General features: G+C 41.1%; 1 protein-coding gene across 1 annotated transcript in view; it reads left to right on the top strand.

Annotated features, from left to right (window-relative positions):
• LOC119491140 (alpha-2-macroglobulin-like) overlaps positions 1 to 18,680 on the top strand; it is a 45,726-nt gene extending 27,046 nt beyond the window's left edge. The window contains exons 19-35 of the mRNA XM_037774841.1: positions 5,075 to 5,300; positions 7,284 to 7,410; positions 7,591 to 7,712; positions 7,798 to 7,849; positions 8,196 to 8,279; positions 8,461 to 8,637; positions 9,325 to 9,400; positions 11,957 to 12,113; positions 12,548 to 12,622; positions 12,920 to 13,082; positions 13,179 to 13,366; positions 14,724 to 14,936; positions 16,472 to 16,590; positions 16,750 to 16,840; positions 16,961 to 17,029; positions 17,105 to 17,210; positions 18,150 to 18,680. Coding sequence (XP_037630769.1) covers positions 5,075 to 5,300; positions 7,284 to 7,410; positions 7,591 to 7,712; positions 7,798 to 7,849; positions 8,196 to 8,279; positions 8,461 to 8,637; positions 9,325 to 9,400; positions 11,957 to 12,113; positions 12,548 to 12,622; positions 12,920 to 13,082; positions 13,179 to 13,366; positions 14,724 to 14,936; positions 16,472 to 16,590; positions 16,750 to 16,840; positions 16,961 to 17,029; positions 17,105 to 17,210; positions 18,150 to 18,205 — 2,101 coding nt within the window. The 3' untranslated portion in view covers positions 18,206 to 18,680. The remainder of the gene's footprint in view (positions 1 to 5,074; positions 5,301 to 7,283; positions 7,411 to 7,590; positions 7,713 to 7,797; positions 7,850 to 8,195; positions 8,280 to 8,460; positions 8,638 to 9,324; positions 9,401 to 11,956; positions 12,114 to 12,547; positions 12,623 to 12,919; positions 13,083 to 13,178; positions 13,367 to 14,723; positions 14,937 to 16,471; positions 16,591 to 16,749; positions 16,841 to 16,960; positions 17,030 to 17,104; positions 17,211 to 18,149) is intronic.
• Positions 18,681 to 20,037: the final 1,357 nt, after the last annotated feature.

Raw genomic sequence — 20,037 nt, 5'->3', positions numbered from 1 at the left:
TACTGGAACAAGCCCATTCCTGGAATCTGGAACGCTGTGTATTCTTTGCAAGATGGGTCAAGAGGCACTTGCCAGTAACCTTTACAAAGGTCTAATGCTGTGATGTAGTTGGCTTTCCCGATTCTCTCTAGTAGCTCATCGATACGGGGCATGGGATATGAATCAAAACAGGAAATACTGTTCAGTTTCCTCATGTCGGAACAGAACCGATGTTGAGTACAATTTTTCTTGGGAACAAGCACTATGGGGTTTGACCACTCACTTCTGGATGGTTCAATGACTCCCATGTCCAACATCATCTGCACCTTCTTCTTCAGTGGTTCCATCATTCGTTCTGCAATTCTGTAAGGCTTCAGGCGAACAGGTTTAGTGTCCTTCAGAACAATTTTGTGTTTTATCACATCAGTTCGGCCAGGTTTTTCTGAGAACATTGATGGGAAAGATTGTTTAAGCTCACCCAGTTGATGCCACTGATCCACACTCAGGTGCTCTGGAGGGATCTGGGGTTTACATTTCTCTCTGAAGGGCATCATGTCCGCTTCCTCAGCTTCCGCCACATCATCTTCAGACTGGACATCCTGGACCATCAGAACATGCTCTCCACCTGTTTCCAAGGGATTTCTTTCATGGTATTCCTTTAACAGGTTTACATGGAGCAGTTGCTTGTGTTTTTGTTTATCAGGACAGGAAATTTCATATGTTACTGGGCCCACCTTTCTGGTAACAGGATAGGGGCCTTGCCACTTCGCTAGTAACTTAGTCGGCCCAGTAGGGAGCAGTACCAACACTTTCTGTCCAGTTTTCAGTTCTCTTTCTCGAGCATGTTTGTCGTACCATACCTTTTGTTTATGTTGAGCCTCCAGCATGTTTTCTTTGACTCTTTCTCTGCAACTTTCCAGTTTGTCTCGCATCTGCAGAATGTAGGAGATGATGTTCGTTGTTGGTGACGTTGCCACACCAGCCACCCAGTTCTCCTTCAGCATGTCCAAAGGGCCTCTCACCTGTCTGCCATACAACAGCTCAAAAGGGGAGAAACCAGTTGAAGCCTGGGGTACCTCTCGATATGCAAACAAAAGGAAAGGCAACCATTTATCCCAGTCTTTGCCAGTATCCTCAACAAATTTTCTCAACATTTGTTTCAGGGTACCATTAAATCGCTCGACAAGACCATCGGTTTCAGGGTGGTAAGGAGTGGTTCTTATCCCTTTCACACCAAGTTGAGAATACAGTGACTTCATTAGATGTGACATAAAGTTTGAACCTTGATCTGTTAAGATCTCTTTAGGGATGCCAACTCTAGAGAATAACTCCACTAAACATCGAACTATATGTTTGACCTGAATGGAGCGCAGTGGATAAACATCTGGATATCTGGTTGCATAGTCACATATCACCAGGGCAAATTTGTGTCCTTTGCTACTCTTTGGCAGGGGACCAATGATATCCATGGCTATTCTCTCATAAGGCACACTCATAATAGGTAATGGTTGTAATTGGCCTCGGTCTGAAATTTTGGTGGGGGCCACCACCTGGCAATCATGACATGTCTTGCAATACTCCAGTACCTCTTTGTATAACCCTGGCCAATAGAAGCGCTCAGCAATGCGGTTATAGGTTTTGGCCTGCCCTAAATGGCCAGCCCATGGAATAGTATGACCCAAATGCAGGATTACTTGACGATACTCTTTTGGAATAACAAGTCTAGGTTTCTCAATGTCTGCCAAATACAAAAGGTTGTCTTTTATGACAAAGGGATCCCCAAATATACCTTTCAGCCCCCCTGTGCCAGCTTTTTGGACCCCATCTATTTCACAAACTTTTGCAAAGAGAGGTTTCAGAGAGGAGTCATTCTCCTGAATCTCTCTGAAATTGTCAGGGATTTGCCATTGTGGTTCAATGGGAGGAGTTAAAGGGAGAGCAGGGTCAGGATATTTAGCTTTATCAAGATTTCTGTTTTTCTCCTGACGACGCTGACGTTTTGTTTTCTTAACCTTATTTCCCCCTTTAAACAAACCATCATCTGCATCAGGTAGGGGTTCTAACCCCTTGGTGACAGAGCGAGTCACTACAGCACAAGAGTATGCTACAGAGTTTTGCTGGACCAAATTGTCTAGCACAGGCAAATCTTCTCCAAGGATTACATCATATGCTAGGTGATCTAGCACACCAACAGTTAACATAAAGGCTTGCCCTTCAACCTCAATGATCACTTCTGCAGTTGGGTAATCTTTCTTACATCCATGAACACATGTGATATTTACATTTCGTTCAAAGTTAATCAGTGAGTTGTGGAGTAGGCTGGACTTTACCAAAGTTTGCGAACTACCAGTGTCAGCCAGAGCCTTTGCCACATGACCGTTAACTGTGACATCTACTACATGTCTATGTGGAATCATTTCATTCTCATTAACATCATCATGTTCATCATTATCAGGACGAGGTACAGAACACAACTCAACTGTTTTTGATCTTTTTAAAAGGACAAAATGAAGCTTTGTGGCCAGGTTGCTGACAGTAAAAACATGTGAAGTTAGGTTTCAAGTTTGAATGTACAGGTTTCTTACCAACCCCAATGTCCTTATTGTCCACAACAGGCAAACCGTAAGGTTTGGACTCCCCAAACCTTGGCTTCCCAACAGTCAACTTTTTCCTTGAAGGGTCCCCGTGAGCAGCTGTGTAGCGTTCTGCCAGGTCTGCTGCTTCCTCTCCTGTCTGGGGATTGTTCTCCTTTACCCAGGTGCGAATGTCTGGTTGGAGCACACGGAGGTATTGCTCCAAAACAATGGACTCACCAATCTGCTCCTTAGTGCGGCTGTTTGGTCGCATCCATCGTTTATAAAGTCCCTTTATCCGGTTGTAGGTTTCACGGACTGTTTCTCCCACTGGCACAATAGTGCTCCGGAAACGCTGTCTGTAAGTCTCCTCTGTCACATTGAACTTCATTAACACTGCTGCTTTAATGGCCTCGTAGGATTCAGCTTGTTCTTCGTCCATTCCAGCATAAGCATCAAGAGCTTTTCCCGTCAATAAGGTGACCACTCTGGCTGCCCACTCCACTGGCTGCCACCCCCATGTTCTGGCCATCCGCTCAAACCGAACAAAGAAGCTCTCTGGATCTTCACCTTCTTTGAAGTCAGGTATTCTTGGTTCACTGACATGGGGCCCGACAGACCGGGTTGGTGGAGAAGCACGCTGTTGCTGCTGAGGCAACAGTTGCTGTAATGAGGAGACAGGCCCACTAGTTTGAAGTGGAATGAATTTCTTTGGTTCTTCAACTGTGGGCAGGTGCATGGAGGTTTCAGCTTGCAGCTTTAAAACACCAACAGGTATAGCATGAGGATAATGTTGGTCAGGCTGTTCATATTGTTCATCTGACATCCAGTCCTGCGTCGACTTTGCTCCCATCTCACCTCTTAGCTGTTTAATCTGATCAAAAAGTACCGCTTCAGTTTGTCTAGACCGTCGCATAAACTCTCTCATTTCTTCAAAAAAGTCTGTGGCAGAGAGTTCTTCACTAGCAACACGGTCTATAAGTATTTTTGGCCGTACCACTGGTTCTTCTTCTTCATCTCCAACGGCCATGGCTCCATCAAGTGGTGGCTCAAACTCCACTGTCCTTTCAGCATTCTTTCTCTCCATTTCTGCCAAGGTGGATTTCTTCGGCCGACCTCTTCCACGTACTGCACCTCTCATTTAGTCAGCATTCCAACACCAACTCGACACAGGCGTATTAGATCCCACCACTGCCACCAATTGTTGCAAGGTGAGGTGCAGGAGAGCAAGGTGAAAAGTCACAAAGAGAAATCATCACACTGGCAGGTAAGTATGCTTGAAAAATAAGGCAGACTTTTATTTTCAGTCTGTAAAAATTCCATCAAACAAAGGAAAAAACACATGGAGGGAAAATCATCCTCTGCATTCTGTTACACAGCTCACCACATGCCTGGTGCTGCTCTTTTTACCACTCTCCTCTCCAAACTCTACTTTCACACATGGTCATATAACCTAACAGCCCGCCTTTCCAGTTCAAACTGGCTTATCAGGCGAGTGCTGCCATCAGCTCAGACTGGAGACACCTGCAGTGAGAACCTGGGAAATCAGAGCACACCTGATTACACTTGGAGCCACTCAGTCCCTGTCAGTCAATTAACCCCTTATCTACCCACATAAGGAAAACAAAGATAACTGTGATCAACCCCACTTGGCTTTACCAAGCAGTTAGTGAGGGAGTTGTTGCTTCCTCACAACCACATGGCTCAAAGAGTCATTTTAGGATGTTTGTGATGCTTGGAAAATGATTTAATTATTTAGAATATTGCCAGAATTTCTTAAACAACATGGAACCCTGTATTACTACGTTATTTTAGTTTTAGATCTCAAGAAAGCAGCTTATGAAGCAATTTCATATTTACACATTACTTTTAGTAGGGATCATGCACCGATCTGACTATTTCAGTCACAATACCGTTATCGATACCTGGGCTTTGGGTATCAGCCGATACCGAGTACCAAGCCAATACCAGTGTTTCATTAATACGCTGTATGCCTCACTGTGTGGAAGTGACTGGGATCATTCTTTTATGTGTAAGGCAACATCAGGCTTGACTTCCTAACTTTGTAAAACAAAATATAAATGTATTTAATTGTTCTTTATATTAAAATAATAAATCATACACCAGCAACTTGGTAAAAAATCTTCATAATTAACAGGAATTATAATTCAAGTGAACCTTTTTAATGCAGCAACTAAATGGTCAAAACTAGGAACTAGGAATTTAAATTACAATATATAATATGTATAGTATATATACATAAAATGGAAGTGTATGGATTGGCCCCATGTCACCAATATTTGCTCCAGCAATTTGAGTCAGTATCGGCCCGATATCCGATCCAGTATCGGTATCGGTGCATCCCTAATTTTTAGCTCACATTAACTATAATGTGCCGTTGTTACTGCAATAAAGCCTAAGTATTAATCATTTAATAACAGTGTTTTTCTTTGACTCATCTGAATCATGAAAGTACATTTTTCAAGTTCACAGAATGTGTCTCTGTGTATCTGCTGATTCAGAGATTCTGGAACAAAGGATGTGTCCCTCATTGTCCCAGACACCATCACCACCTGGGAGACGGAGGCTTTCTGTCTGTCCTCTCGGGGTTTTGGCTTGGCTCCTCGAAAAGAGATCACCGTCTTCCAGCCCTTCTTCGTCGAGCTCAGCCTGCCCTACTCCATCATCCGAGGAGAGCACTTTGAACTGAAGGCAACCATCTTCAACTACCTGACCAGCTGTATCATGGTAATGGATGTTTTCACATCACCTAAATGCTAATATCAGCATGCTAGAAAGCTGATGTTTAGCAGGTGTAATGTTTACCATATTCACCATCTTGTGCCTCATTTCCACTGCATGGTTCGGCTTGACTCGACTCAACTCACTTTTGGCTCTAGGTCCTTTTCTCTATTTTGTTTTCTCAAGTGAAGAGTACCCCCTCAGTATAGGCGAAATTCTAAAACTGCCGTGACATCATCTTCAACGCGACACTCGCTAAATCATTTCATCGGCAACCAGACAGAGGAAAGTCTGCACTTCTTCAAGTGTATGCCGTAGTTTTGCAAGCTGCCAATTTTTTAAATCTGGGTTGAATGATTACAAAAATTGCGGTCGCTATTGACGGTAGCTTGGCTATTTAAAAATGGCGAGTTTGTGCAAGATGTCCCGTGTGGCACAAGTGATGATTCTCTCTAACCAATCAGCGGTCTGCAGTATTTTAACTCCACCTTTTAGTATTAGCTCAGCTCACTTGGAACCTCGACCGAGGTGGTATTAAAAAAAGGACCAGGTAATATCCACTTTTGCTAATGGAAGACCAAAAAAGAGCGAGTCAAGTTGAGTAGAGCTGTGCCGTACCATGCAGTGAAAATGCTGCATTAGTTTAGTGTGTTAAGATACTATCATGTGCTAAGTAGCATTGAACACAAATGACTGATGGGAATGTCATTAGTTCTACATATTTGAGACTGGACAAGAAGACTGAAGAGATAAACACAGATGATTCCCTCATAAATTGTTCTTTTATGCTGATGATCTCCTTTTATACATGTATGACCCCAGTGAATCCAAATTTATTTTACCCAGTCGTTTCTCATCAAACTGATTTGAATAGATAATGACTTTACCCACTACCTTTTCAAGGTGGAATCAAAGAGACTTTTAAAGCATTGTTGAAATCATAGACTTTATATAACAAGTGGACGCAGTCACTGTGACGTCACCCACTGGTTTGTGGACTACCCTTTTGAACGGTTTGAAGCCTCAAGTTTGGCATTTCGGCGGTCCCCATCTTGGTTTTTTGGAACCAGAAGTGACCATATTTGGATGAGAGGGTAGAGCTGGGGGTAAATACTGGAACGGATGGTCCAAAGGATAGGAAAGCCTATTGATTAGGGGTAGGAAGCACATAGGAAGCACGTGCAGAATCGGGTAAGTGTCCACTCTAGCATCAAGGCCCGGCAGGGCCAGGTACCGTTGCTAACCATGCTAGCTAGCATCTGTAGTTCATGTTAACTGTGATATTAATGCCAATTAAGTAGCAAATTTTAACTAGAAAAAAACAGACTTGTTTGTAATATACTTGCTTGAAAAGAGCCAACTCTGTACAGTGTCTTTTAGTACAACCCGAACTCTGAGCAATGTTGTGGTAGCGACCTGTCAATCACAAGGTAGCCCCGCCCGAAGCATACACTAGTTTATCAGCTATTTAATTATGAGACTATGAACTCATTAAGAAAATGTTTACTGAGGTAATTAATCAAGTGAGAAGTAGGGTCCTTTTCTCATAGACTTTTATACAATCAGACTTCTTTTTGCAACCAGTTGAGTCGCCCCCTGCTGGCCATTGGAAATAATGCATGTTTAAGGCACTTCTGCATTGGTTTCAATTTTTTAGACCCAGCGGTTGCCCCTTGGTTGAAACCTGGAGTTGATTACTGGTGAACTTTACCCATGTACAGTATCTCTTGCGGATCCTGTTAACTCACTCATGATGACAGACTTACCAAGGTTCTTGTAAATATTTGGAATAATCCTAATTTTCTTAACTAGGTCAGTTTTCGAACTACTTAATCATTTGATGTCTGCTGTTATTTGGTACAAAAACATTTGCAAGATGCACCTTCGAAAGGTTAAAATGGTGCAGCACTGTGCTGCAGTTTGAACAGTTGTTTGCATTTTTGCCATAAAACTCCAGTTTTTAAATATATTGTGGTCTTTCTTGAACAGGTCAATGTGTCTCCAGCCCCATCCTTAGATTACACCCTCACCCCCCTCTCTGGTGACCAGTACACATCCTGTTTGTGCGGCAGTGAGCGCAAGACCCTCAGCTGGACCATGGCCCCCTCATCCTTAGGTGAGAGTCATGCTTTCATCCACACTGGTGGGAAATGTTAGAGGCTACCAAGGTGGAGGAACCCTTTTTCATCTCTATGAAATCAGTGGGATCCATCTCAGTTACAAATTGTTTGGACACTTTTAGAATTGAAAAAAAAATCTTAATTAAGTCTCACACCGTGTTCATTGATCTTTTTAGGGGTTATGAATGTGTCAGTGACTGCTGAGGCCGTGGCATCCCACACATCATGTGACAATGAGATTGTGAGCGTGCCAGAGAGAGGTCGTATCGACATGGTCACACGATCTCTCATAGTAAAGGTTGGTACCTTAAAACAAGATGACAAAAGTTTATCTATTAACAAGATGGAAACTCTGGAACTCACATAATTTCCGTCCCTCTCAGGCTGAAGGAACTGAGATGACAAAGACCTACAACTGGCTGCTCTGTCCAAAAGGTCAGTATGTTTTACACCAGGCATGGCCCATCAAACAGTTTGAAAAAGGACAGCCCAATGCTATAAGTTAAGAGGAGGTAGATTGCATGTCAAAAATGTAATGTAATTCACTACTTACAGGTAGCATTTAGTTTCATTGTGATTATGCTAATTGTGTTTAGCGTAGGTGTCTCAGATTATTTCAATGTCATTACTTGTATACATTTTATCAACCTAATGGAAGAATCCTCAATCTTGTGGAATATCTTACTTCCAGTCTGACCTGTTTCAGTACATGACCAACTAACCATCCGTTAAATCTTTGTTTTAGTGCTGAGCTGAGTGTTTGTTCTCTGTCTGCACACAGGAGAGGCGTTGACAGAGGAAATAGACATAGAACTCCCTGACAATGTGATTGTTGGATCTACCCGTGCTTCAGTATCAGTCCTGGGTAAACTTATACATTTGTTTTTGTTGAGTGTTTAGTTGCACTTCCACATGTTAAACTGAGATTTAAGGTGAGCACAGAGAAAATCTCCCCCTCCTGCAGATGAGTTTGAAAACAGCCTACGAGTGGTGAAAGGTCAGGTTAGTTACGTGTTCGGTCTCAGTGAGTCAGTGTTTTTGTGCAGGTGACATTCTGGGCCGAGCCCTGAACAACCTGGATGGGCTGCTGAAGATGCCGTATGGATGTGGGGAGCAAAACATGGCACTCCTGGCCCCCAACATCTACATCCTCCAGTACCTGGAAAACACACGGCAGCTTACCCCAGCCATCAAGGAAAAGGCTACCAACTTCCTGACTAGTGGTGAGTCTGTGTTTACTCCATATTGTAGCTGAAATATAAACTCAGGCATTTCGGGCCGATACCGACTCAAAGAGATGGATTGGATATCGGTGACAATGGGGCCAACCTGTTCAATTAAATTCTATGTTTATGTACTATATACATTTTATACTGGCATTTTAATTCCTGTTTAAGTTTTGACCAATTAGTTGCTGCATTAAAAAGGCTTACAGTTGAATTGTAATTCCTGATAATTTTGAAGATTTTTTGCCAACTTTTTGGTGCATTATTTATTATTTTAATGATAAATAACAATTCAATACATTTATATCTATGTATGTATTGGTCACATTTTGTTTTACAAAGTAAGAAAATCAATGTTAAAGTCAAGCCTGAAGCTGCCTTACACATAACCGAATGATCCCAGTCACATCCACACAGTGAGGCATACAGCTTATTAATTAAACGCTGGTATCAAATCGGTATCAGCCTATACCCAAAGCCCAGGTATCAGGACTGAAAAAGTCGGATAAGTGCATACCTACCCAAAATGTTGTTGTTTTTTTAAATCTGTACATACACACTTTCAGAAACAAGAAACAACGTAAAGAAATTTAACTTAAATCATGAAATTAACGAAAATCCTCTCAGATCTGACAATGTGTGTTTCATAAATGCCCTAATCAACGTGTTTATATTGTGATACAGGCTACCAGAGACAGCTGAACTACAAACATAAAGATGGTGCTTACAGCACATTTGGATCAGGAACAGGAAACACTTGGTGAGAACATTACTGACCAATCATCCACTAAGATTAATTATGGTGTAAAATATTCACTACGTCGTACAGCCATACCCTTTATACCAGTGATTCTCAAAGTACGGTCCGGGGACTCTCAGGGTTCACATGTCATTGGATCCGCAGATTAATCTACAGATTGGGACAATTTGCATCAATAAAACAAGCATATTGTGTCCATTACCACCACCCACGTTAGCTTCACTCAGGGCTCAACAAACTGTTCCAGCTGGCGAGCATGGAGAAATATTTGAGTCAGTCCACATCGACAAGTGACGCTAAACCCAAACTAGCTAAGTTGAGAAAATATGACGACAGTTATATCGAGCGACAGCCGAGCTAAAGCAGCATCTGATTACAAAGCACCTGAATATCAGGGCAAAACAAAGTGGTGTTAACGTGGTTCAAATTAAAATGTGTTTCTGTTTATCACTATCAAACAGGTCTGAAGTAGTTAGGCTGAAATGTTTTAGAATACAAATAGTTCCAATGGCATCTACAGTAAGAGTGCAAATGGTAGTAAGCATTATGGTTAATCGCTGTTACGATAATGAGGGGTCCTTGGAAGATTTTTCTCCCCTTTAAGGGGTCCCTGGCCCCAAAAAGTCTGAGAACCTCTGCTTTAAACAATACTGATATAGATGATGCAATTACACTTTGGAGCACATTGCTCGAAAAATTATGTGATTTTACTCCTTCTATTATCACTCATAATAAGTTCTTCACAATAATAACAGCAATGCGCTATGTGAACACAAGCATGTTCAAGTATTTCTACTTAATGCATGAACTGCATAAATTTTATGTTTAGTATATTGTGGTAATTATCGTGAGACATTACACAGATCAAGTGCTTCCTCTTGTCTTATTTCACCAGTTAATATTGTTGGGGACGCAGATAGGGGCTGGTCTAGTTATTCGAAAATATTAAAGATAATTATCAATATTAATAAAAGTAATATTAATAAATCATCAATATATGTTAATAATAACAGGGCTCCAAATTATATTGGTATATAAGCTCAAAAGACATTAAAATGGCTATCAAAAGTATAATTCTAATTATTAATTATATTGAATAATATGATTTAATCTATATTAAATCATCCTCGGGGAACCACTCTTTGAAACAACGAGAAAATGATAGCACATTAATATAGTCTCATAGATAAGTCTCATTAAATATACTAAACTATCAATTTGGAACTTTGATTAATAATTACATTAATAAGTATAACCAAAATAGATAGTAAAGGTTGAAGGATATTTGAGTTCTTGACATAGCAGAGGTTGGCATTATTCACTCTTTTACAACATTAAACAGACCAGCATGTGTATTCCACAAACATTTATTTACAAGATAATAAAGGTGTAAAACACAATATTAATCCAACTAAATAACTAAACTAAACAAACCAAGTGTGTGTGTGTGTGTGTGAGTGTGTGTGTGTGTGTGTGTGTGTGTGTGTGTGTGTGTGAGAGAGAGTGTGTGAGTGTGTGAGTGAGAGACAAGACGGCTGGCTACTTGTCTCAAGATGTCTGCATGTGCCTACAGACAAAATGGCGAGCACTGTAAAACTACAAAGATGGCTGGATCAAAGATGGCCGCCAACATGTTACCACATGGCCTCTTTGTTCTTTGAGGCACATGTGCTCAGGACGGACTAAGGGGGGTGTGATGTGGGGGTTGAGATTATCTGAATGTGTATGTTTATGTTTAAAACTAATTCACAGTTTATGTATTTGATCTTAATGTGTGTCAGATAATGCAGTGGGTTAGAAAAGATGGTTAGTTTGCATGCAAGACCTTGTCTATGTGAGGCATAAACTAAACACATCAGATGTGGCGAAGCCAGCTACCTGAATATCTTAACTACAAATAATATCACAATAGTCAAACTCAATGAATAACATTAAACATATCAATACAGGTACATTCCAGAAATCAAAGTTGAACACTTTTGCTCAGCCGTGCGTAATTACTAATGCTTAGATAAGCCCAGTATGTTACCAATCCATGGAAGAAAAGGTTGGTAATTACATGTGTTGAAGTTGTGGTTCCAAGTCAAAGATGTTGTCTTTGCTGTAATCAAATCAAGTTGTGCAGATTGGAGGAAGCTGGTCGCTCCAATACTTTCTTCCCAGCAGCTTCATAGCTTGGTGCTAACTTCCTTGCTGTAGTTGCTTGACGTTAGTTGGTAAAAAGGCAGGCTCTCGCATCTTCTGCAATAGAAGAAAGTTCGTTGTGTTTCTATGTCTATTTCCTAACAGGCCATAGATCAGAGAGCTTAGGTGGGGAGAGCAGCTGCTCACCTCCAGAAGGGCCAAAGGGGTGAGAAGAAAGAGAGGGAACAAAGAGATTCCTCTGGTTTTGTCTTGGGTGAATTTCACAAGTATGTGTGAATGCTACAGTGGCCAATGGCTACTGAGCTGAGTCCATGGGTCAAGGAGCATGTGACTGAGATCATGTGGTCACTTGCCAACAGTCACATTGGTGGGTCCCAACAATATCTAACTTTGTTTTAACATCCTCCTCAGGCTGACTGCTTTCGTTCTGAGATCGTTTGCCAAAGCGCAGTCGTTCATCTACATCGACCCAGCAAAGCTCGAAGAGTCTATGGTTTGGCTGAACGATAAACAACGAGAAAATGGCTGTTTTGAACGGTCAGGGAACCTCTTTCACAACAGAATGAAGGTAATTAAAGTCTGTCTGGAGTTTCTATGAAAATGAGGTTACATGTTGATTTTCACTGCAGCAGTTGTTAAACACAAATGCACCATCAGGACTTTCATTCGTGGCTCAGTAGTAACTAATACCAGCCTGGGGCCCATTTCACGAAATGTGCGACATGCAAGCAGCAATTAGCAGCATGAGATAATTCCCCCTCATATTCATTTTAACAGGTTTCACTTACCAATACAAACAACATAATGGCGACTCATGCAGGATTATACGAGAGTCCCGTGGGACTTACAAATGTATTTGCAAGTTTCCGAGTGAAGATCCTTTGTGAAACAGGACACTGCCACCATTTTCAAACTGCTCAAAATGACTTCTGTGAGTGGGGCCCTTGGGTGTTGGAGGTGCAGTGATGATCTGTGTGTCTGTATGATGCTTCCTGTCTACAGGGTGGTGTGTCTGACGAAGTGACCCTCAGTGCCTACATCACTGCTGCCTTCTTGGAGATGGAGAAGCCCGTAGATGTGAGTAGACTCCTTTCACTACAAACATCTCATGCTGTTTTAACTGTAAATTGCTTGATGGAAAGAATTTACTTTACAACATATACACAAACCAATAACTTTTACACTGACAAGTAAGAAATAGAACTATTAAATACTTGACAAATCTCCCTTTAAGGTACATTTTGAACAGATAAAAAATGTGATTCATTTGTGATTAATCGCGATAAACTGTGAACAATCATGAGATTAATCGCGATTCAATATTTCAATCGATTGACAGCCTTAATTATAGTGTGTGCTTTTAATCTGTTCTAGGATCCTGTGGTGAACCAGAGCCTGTCTTGCCTCAAGGAGTCCACCAGTGACCTCAGCAACACCTACACTACAGCTCTGCTGGCGTACGTCTTCACCCTGGCAGGAGACATGAAGACCCGTGCTCACCTTCTGAAGCACCTAGACACTGTTGCAATACAAGACGGTGAGTCATCCTCCTAAAGGAAATCATTCTGGCTTCATTACTGTGAATGAAGCTCACCTTGTGCCTGTTTGTCTGCTTGTGGATGGCTGTTTTTAGGAGGGTTCCTCCACTGGTCTCAGACAGCAAAAGACACGTCAGCCTCCCTGTCTGTGGAAATCAGCTCCTACGTGCTGCTGGCCAAACTCAGCGCCGCTCCTACAGCTGAAGACCTGGGCTACACCAGCAGCATCGTTAGATGGCTGACGGGCCAGCAGAACTACTATGGAGGTTTCTCCTCCACACAGGTACGGGCAGCCCAAACAGCATAAAGCTGGACTTTGAATTAAACGTACTGCATTGTCTTCTGGGACAAATATGATGAAGACTATTGAAATGTCTGTGCAATGCATTTTTCAGCTTATTCAAACTGTTTCATTAACTTATGAAGTAGGGACATTTTCTAAATGTATAAAGGAATACTAAATCCTTCAGCCTATCTGAAAAATTCAAAATCACATAATTTAGACATTAGGGCTGTCAAAGTTAACGTGATAATAACGCGTTAATGCAAATTTGTTTTAATGCCACTAATTTCTTTAACGTATTAACGTAACTTGCGATTTTACTTACGCTAAATTTTGGGGAGGAAAAACTGTCTTGGCTATTTTCAAAGGGGTCTCTTGACCTCTGACCTCCAGATATGTGAATGAAAATGAGTTCTATGGGTACCCACGAGTCTCCCCTTTACAGACATGCCCCCTTTATGATAATCACATGCAGTTTTGGACAAGTCATAGTCAAGTCAACACACTGACACACTAACAGCTGTTGTTGCCTGTTGGGCTTGAGTGTTATGACCAGTTGAGGCTGACCCAGATGCAGAAACAGGAGGCAGATGAAAAATGAACAAAAGGCTTTTATTGTCAAAAATGTGCAGAGGAATTGATCAAGGCAGAAATAGGACTGGGGGTAAAGCAACACCTAGGCGTAGAGAAAACGCACGTTAGTACAAATATCAAAAACACGAGCAGAACTAGCAACAAGAAAAACATGGAACGAGTGAGGCCGAGATAGTCTACCACTTGGGTTTAAACAACGAACTGGCGACGAGTGTCTGAGATGTTTGGGCATAAGTAGTGTGCTGATCATCTGATTGTTGCCAGCCATTTCCAATAATAAATACATACATACATTTGCATAAAGGAATTTGCCCACTCCCATGTTGATAAGAGTGTTACATACTTGACAAATCTCCCTTTAAGGTACATTTTGAACTGGTAAAAATGTGTGATTAATTTGGGATTAATCGCGATTAAATATTTTAATAGATCAAGCCCTATTAGACACACATGGTTTTCACAGGACAGCGACATGAGCCCATACCTCAACAGTTTAGTGTCAGTGATTATACCTGACCAAGGACATCAGCGGTGTTATAGCCCATTAACTACGATTCACATACCCTGAGCATACTGTCCTGTTTGAAATTGTAATTTTCTTAATTGATTTCTGTATGAAAATCAACAATTAAAACCTGAAATTGATAAAAGTGAACTCCTACATATGAAAGCTGTTATATGTGTAAACAAAAGTCAATACATTTACATTTGTATAAATTTAAGCACATAAAGTAGTTGGTATTTTTGTTTTTGTGTGTTGTAGGACACAGTGGTGGCTCTTCAGGCTCTGACTCTCTACTCCACTCTGGTGTTCAGTCCAGACGGTTCCAGCACAGTGACAGTCCAGTCTCCCAGTGGTGAGATGACATTTGATGTGAACCAGAACAACAAACTGCTCTACCAGGAGAAGCTGCTGCAGGACGCGGCAGGAAAGTACAGCCTGGAGGTGAAGGGCACTGCATGTGCTGTAATGCAGGTCAGTGGTCACTGGAGCTTTACCTGGTTCTCTTTGCTATACATACACCATCCCAAACACTGCTAATATAACTATGCCCTAATGTTAGCTGCTCAGTAGGAATACAGAAAGTTTGGAAGTTCCGTACCTCCATTGCACCTCCACCTGCATTATACTTTGTTTGATCTAAAAATAAGAGGTTGTACCACGGACAGCGCCGTGGGTTGATCAATACACAGCACAGCTAGGCTGCTGATCTTTCAGAGCCATGGTCGGGGCCGTAGTTTCTAACTTGTACAAACCTCCGTCAGATAAAGGGTCAATGAGTCAGGCAGACTAGACTAATGGTGCATTTACACCAAGAGTGAAGCAAACTTTTTGCGCAACGCGATCACATACAAAGTCAATGCAAAGAGGTGAATGATGACGTGAATGACGCGAATGGCGTGGATGACACAACGCAAAATGTGCGTATTTGCAGAAGTTGAAATATTTCAACTGGAGCCAGAAATTCGCGTGACGCTGTGTCGCGAAAGTCTATCAGCATTGAGATTCTTGTCCGGTCTTCATTGACATCCTGACGTTGTTGAATAAGAAATGGAGATTACAATTTTGTATCTGTCTGAGGTCACGCCATTCAAAAAACAAGCAATTGAAAAGTTCTTTGCTTTTCGTCTTGCGGACAGACCTGTCAAAGCATGACTTCAAACTTTTTAGAAATCGGCATCATTATGTAGTTATTTCGGCATCCTTTTGATCGGTTTATTGGTATGAAATCACAGCACAATCTGTTTATTTTGGGTTCTTACCGCAGTAGCAATGTGTGTCTCGCTAGATACAGTCAGTGTAATGACCCTGTATTAGAATGCAGCTCGCCGCCAGATGATGTTATGAATCCAGACACGACGCAGTTTGGTTTTCTGACATATCTGGGACTTCCACAACAGTGGTTATTTAGTCCATGGTTGTTGGCGGAAATGGTGGAAAGAAAAGTTGTTGGTATCTATGGAGACAAGCTCCTTCTCCTCTCCGGTGCGTCTAGCACGAATGAACATGAATGATACCGGCGGTACAACGACGTGCGGGCAAAGCAAGGCGAACATTCGCTTTGTTCTTGGTGTGAATGCAACATTACACATTAACCTAACAACCCCTCTGCTCCTACACTCTATGTATGTACCTCACAATCCTTTAGGTAGGTTAACAAAGAGCATGCATTTTGATCATTTTGCTAACAAGGGTGATGACATCCCCCCTGAAATCGCCTACTGGTTGATAGTATGCACAGCAGCCAATGGGGACAATGCATGTATGCATGTGAAAGTTAGTTATCAACCCTATGTCTAAGACGACCAATTCAAAGGTAGCTCAATCAGGTTTGATGCTTAAACGCAGCAACCTAAAACTAGCATGTGAAAATGGGACCCCGTTGAAAACAAGATGGTACTTCTCAAGGGGTAAATCCTGATGCGTCATAAACTTGAACAATTTGAGCATAGGAAATACTTGATATTCTTCTATGAATGTTAAACTTTCCTTGTGTACCTCTTTCCCAGATTTCACTCCGCTATAACGTCCCAACTCCTCATGAAATCAGCACTCTCAGTGTTGAGATCAAGGCAGAGGCCAACTGCTCCAGCAAAAGACCCAATCTCTCTCTGAAGCTGAAGTCCCTGTAAGCAATCAACAATGCAGATCCACATTACAGAAGAATACTGACATTTTTGACTGCATCTCCCAGCTTGAACTAAGTAACTGTTAATGGACAGACGGGAGAAATGTTTACAACTTGGTAGCAGATTTACATCACATTTTTGTGGTACTTGTATTACAGATATACTGGAAGGGAGACCAGTACAAACATGGTGATCCTGGATATCAAAATGCTCTCTGGATTTGTCCCACAACCAGAGTCTTTGAAGGCTGTGAGTATATATACAGTATATATAGTATATAGTATATGAGTATAACTTTCACCTTTAGTAGAAATAGAAAAGTTTTCATCTCGTTGAGGAACCACCCAGCTGATTATCATCTCCTCACAGCTAAAAGGTGCCCTGCTGGTGGATCGTGTTGAACTAAAGGACGATCATGTTCTGGTGTACATACAGGAGGTGAGAGGAATTCACAGTGAGGAACAAGAGATGATGCTCTTCAGATTTGTAACTGTCATCTGTTTCTTCCAACAGTTAATAAAGGATATACCCATCAACCACAGCTTAGACCTCATACAGGAGCACCCAGTGCAGAACCTGAAGCCAGCTGTGATCAAGATCTACGACTACTACCAGCCAAGTAAATCAGCCCTTTAAGCGTCTTTTACTTTTTCCCATAGACTTACATTGGGAAAGAGACGTCTGTAACTCAGCGGATAATTTGTTTTTTTTTAAGTAAATCAACCTCCCAGTACGACCACTTGATTAGTCCTTATTTAAATCATTAGGACCTAAAAGTTGTCTTGTGAATGAGCCCCAGACCGAGGGCTAGAGCGACGGCTGGGAGGCGGGGTTAAAGGAAACGCTACTGCGCCTGCTCTATGGGCCCAATAGATGCGGAACATCGCCGGATGATCCGGGTACTTTACAGCAGCTGCGCCACTGAGCAACTTACATAGGAATGAACTGGAGCCCGCCTCCAACGCTGCATCCAGCTATCTTTATACATCTATGAGCACAACCTCCAAAAGCACATTGGAAAGCAAAGAAAGCGGCACAGCTGGCGTTTTCCGCGAGTTTTCGGTGCAGCATGTGTACGGCCCCTAAACCTCCTTTACAGAGACCACACACTGACGAACTCTGCTCCGTAGTAGAGCTGCACAACAACCTGATCAGGTATTAGAATTAGGGGTGTCACGATTCCGATTCTAAATCGGAAATCAATCGAAGCTAACTTCTGATTTCAACCATCGATAACAAAAGCAGGATTGTCGATTTATTTTTATTTATTTTTTATACTTTTTTTTCCACTACCACCTACCTCCCTGTGTTACATAGAAAATACAGCTGTACTCAAGAAATTACACAGCTCCTTTATTCGTGGTTAAAACAATGAAGCCTACACCCTACAGCCTACATGCACGTTATTTTCAACTTAATTTAGATTTGGAGAATCGTGACACCCGTAATCAGAATAGTAATTTCCAGTCATACATTTGTTAAATGTGATAGACTGTTGAACACATGAAGCAAGTTTGACTCATTTTTTAAATCTCTCTTCTTCTTTCTTTGCTCTCAGGTGACCAGGATGATGCAGAATACATCTACCCTTGTGCTGCCAGTAACAATATGTAATAACATACAGAAGCACTGCAACGTTTCTGACAAAAGTCATTTCCAAAAAACATTTTCACCCCAACCACAAAAACCTATAATGTCTTAAATTGTTCAGAATCACTCTTACAAGAATGTACAACATTTTGGAAATAAATCGATGACGAGCCGTGGTCGGTGCCGTCGATCCTAACTTGCACAAACTTCAGTCAGATTGATTGTTTTCGTTATTTCTTTCACCGGGTTAACTGAAGTGTGGTTAGTCCTCGCGCCGTCACCGATTCCAGTATAATTTAAAATTACTTGCATTTTATTACAGATATATTTGATGAACCTTTACAACATGTCTGTTTGTGTAAACATACACAAACAGTTATCAAGTATTTGCTTGTTAGTATTCTGCCACAATCCCTTGCAGCTGTCTAACTACTGTATGTGTCTGAGGTGAAATGCATGCACGATGGACAATAAAATAATTGTAATGTGAAAAAAAAAACTGGTTTTGTGTTGACCTTTTTTCACTGTTCATCTTTCTGCTGTTTATTTATCGTATGTGTTTCATCCACAGGCCAGAAGTTTGCAGTTCAGCTTATTGTGGAAGGTGGAAATACGGTTTGAAAAGCAACTGGTGTTGTTATGGCTTTCTGAGGAGTCTCTAGTCAAGTCAAACCTTATTTATATAGCACGTCTAAAAACAACCACAGTTGATCAAAGTGCTGAACATAAAAACGAATACAAAGCGAAGCAGAAAGAACAGTAAAAACAATAAACATAATGTGCACATAACAGCAGTAAAAAAGTTGCAGCACAACAGAAGATAAATTTAATCGAACGCCAGCGAGGAGAGTCTTCAGCAGCGACTTAGAGCAGCAGGAGGTAGGATCGGAGTAAATATTAAAAAGTTTAAAAGCGCCGATCAAATATGAATCAATATTCTGTTACTGTAATGTGTATCCCTCGCATAAAATGTTTTCAGAAACATCTTGTAGTGTACTGTTTAGCTTTAAAATTAGAACGTTTGTGACACTGCAGCCATGTTGAAATCAGTTGAGGAAATACCAAGCACCGCCCACCAGCCGGAGGACACTTTTTCATTTTACAGGTAAACAGAACACTACAAGATGTTTCTTTCCAACCACAACAACACATAACAGCTGTAACTCACACTCTGCCTTTTATTTACTCCTCTACTATATGTGTTTTTTTGTTGTTTTTCTTTTTTTACATTTGACATTTGATATTGCATACATTGTTGTTAATTGTTTTTTAATTGTTTGTTTATTTTATTGACACAACAATCATTAATTATTTCTGTATCGTTTTCTACCATTTTCATGTTCTTTTTAAATACCTATATTGTAATTTGCTAAATTAATTTTATGTATGTATTTACTGTATATGTTTTGTTTTGTTTTTTATTAGTATTGAATTGACAATAATAGCACCACAGCTATAATACAAATAATATATATCGGTGGATATTATAGTGTGAAAATAGAAATAGCAGTAATAATAGCTGTAATAATAATATAAATATGACTACCACTACTACTACTAATAATAGCAGTAATAGTAGCAGCAATAATAATAGTTTATAGTTTGTTAAGGGGATACGGTGTAGCGACAGAACCTCGACACGTACATGTACACCATACCTGACATGAGCCCCCCAAAACTGTTTAACTATGGGCCTCTGGCTTCGGGGTGCAAGAGCTGCCCATCATCCGCAATTAACGTCCCTGCGTCGAATCCAGACAGGAAGTGGCTGCTAAGTTGTATCGTAGACTGCCTTCTCTGTTGATTGAATTTAACATACTGTAGATGTCCTCCTTCACTCCTGTTCAAACGATCTG

Source organism: Sebastes umbrosus, chromosome 7 (genome assembly GCF_015220745.1).
Source record: "Sebastes umbrosus isolate fSebUmb1 chromosome 7, fSebUmb1.pri, whole genome shotgun sequence".
NCBI lineage: Eukaryota > Metazoa > Chordata > Actinopteri > Perciformes > Sebastidae > Sebastes > Sebastes umbrosus.
This window is presented reverse-complemented; position numbering and strand designations above follow the sequence as displayed.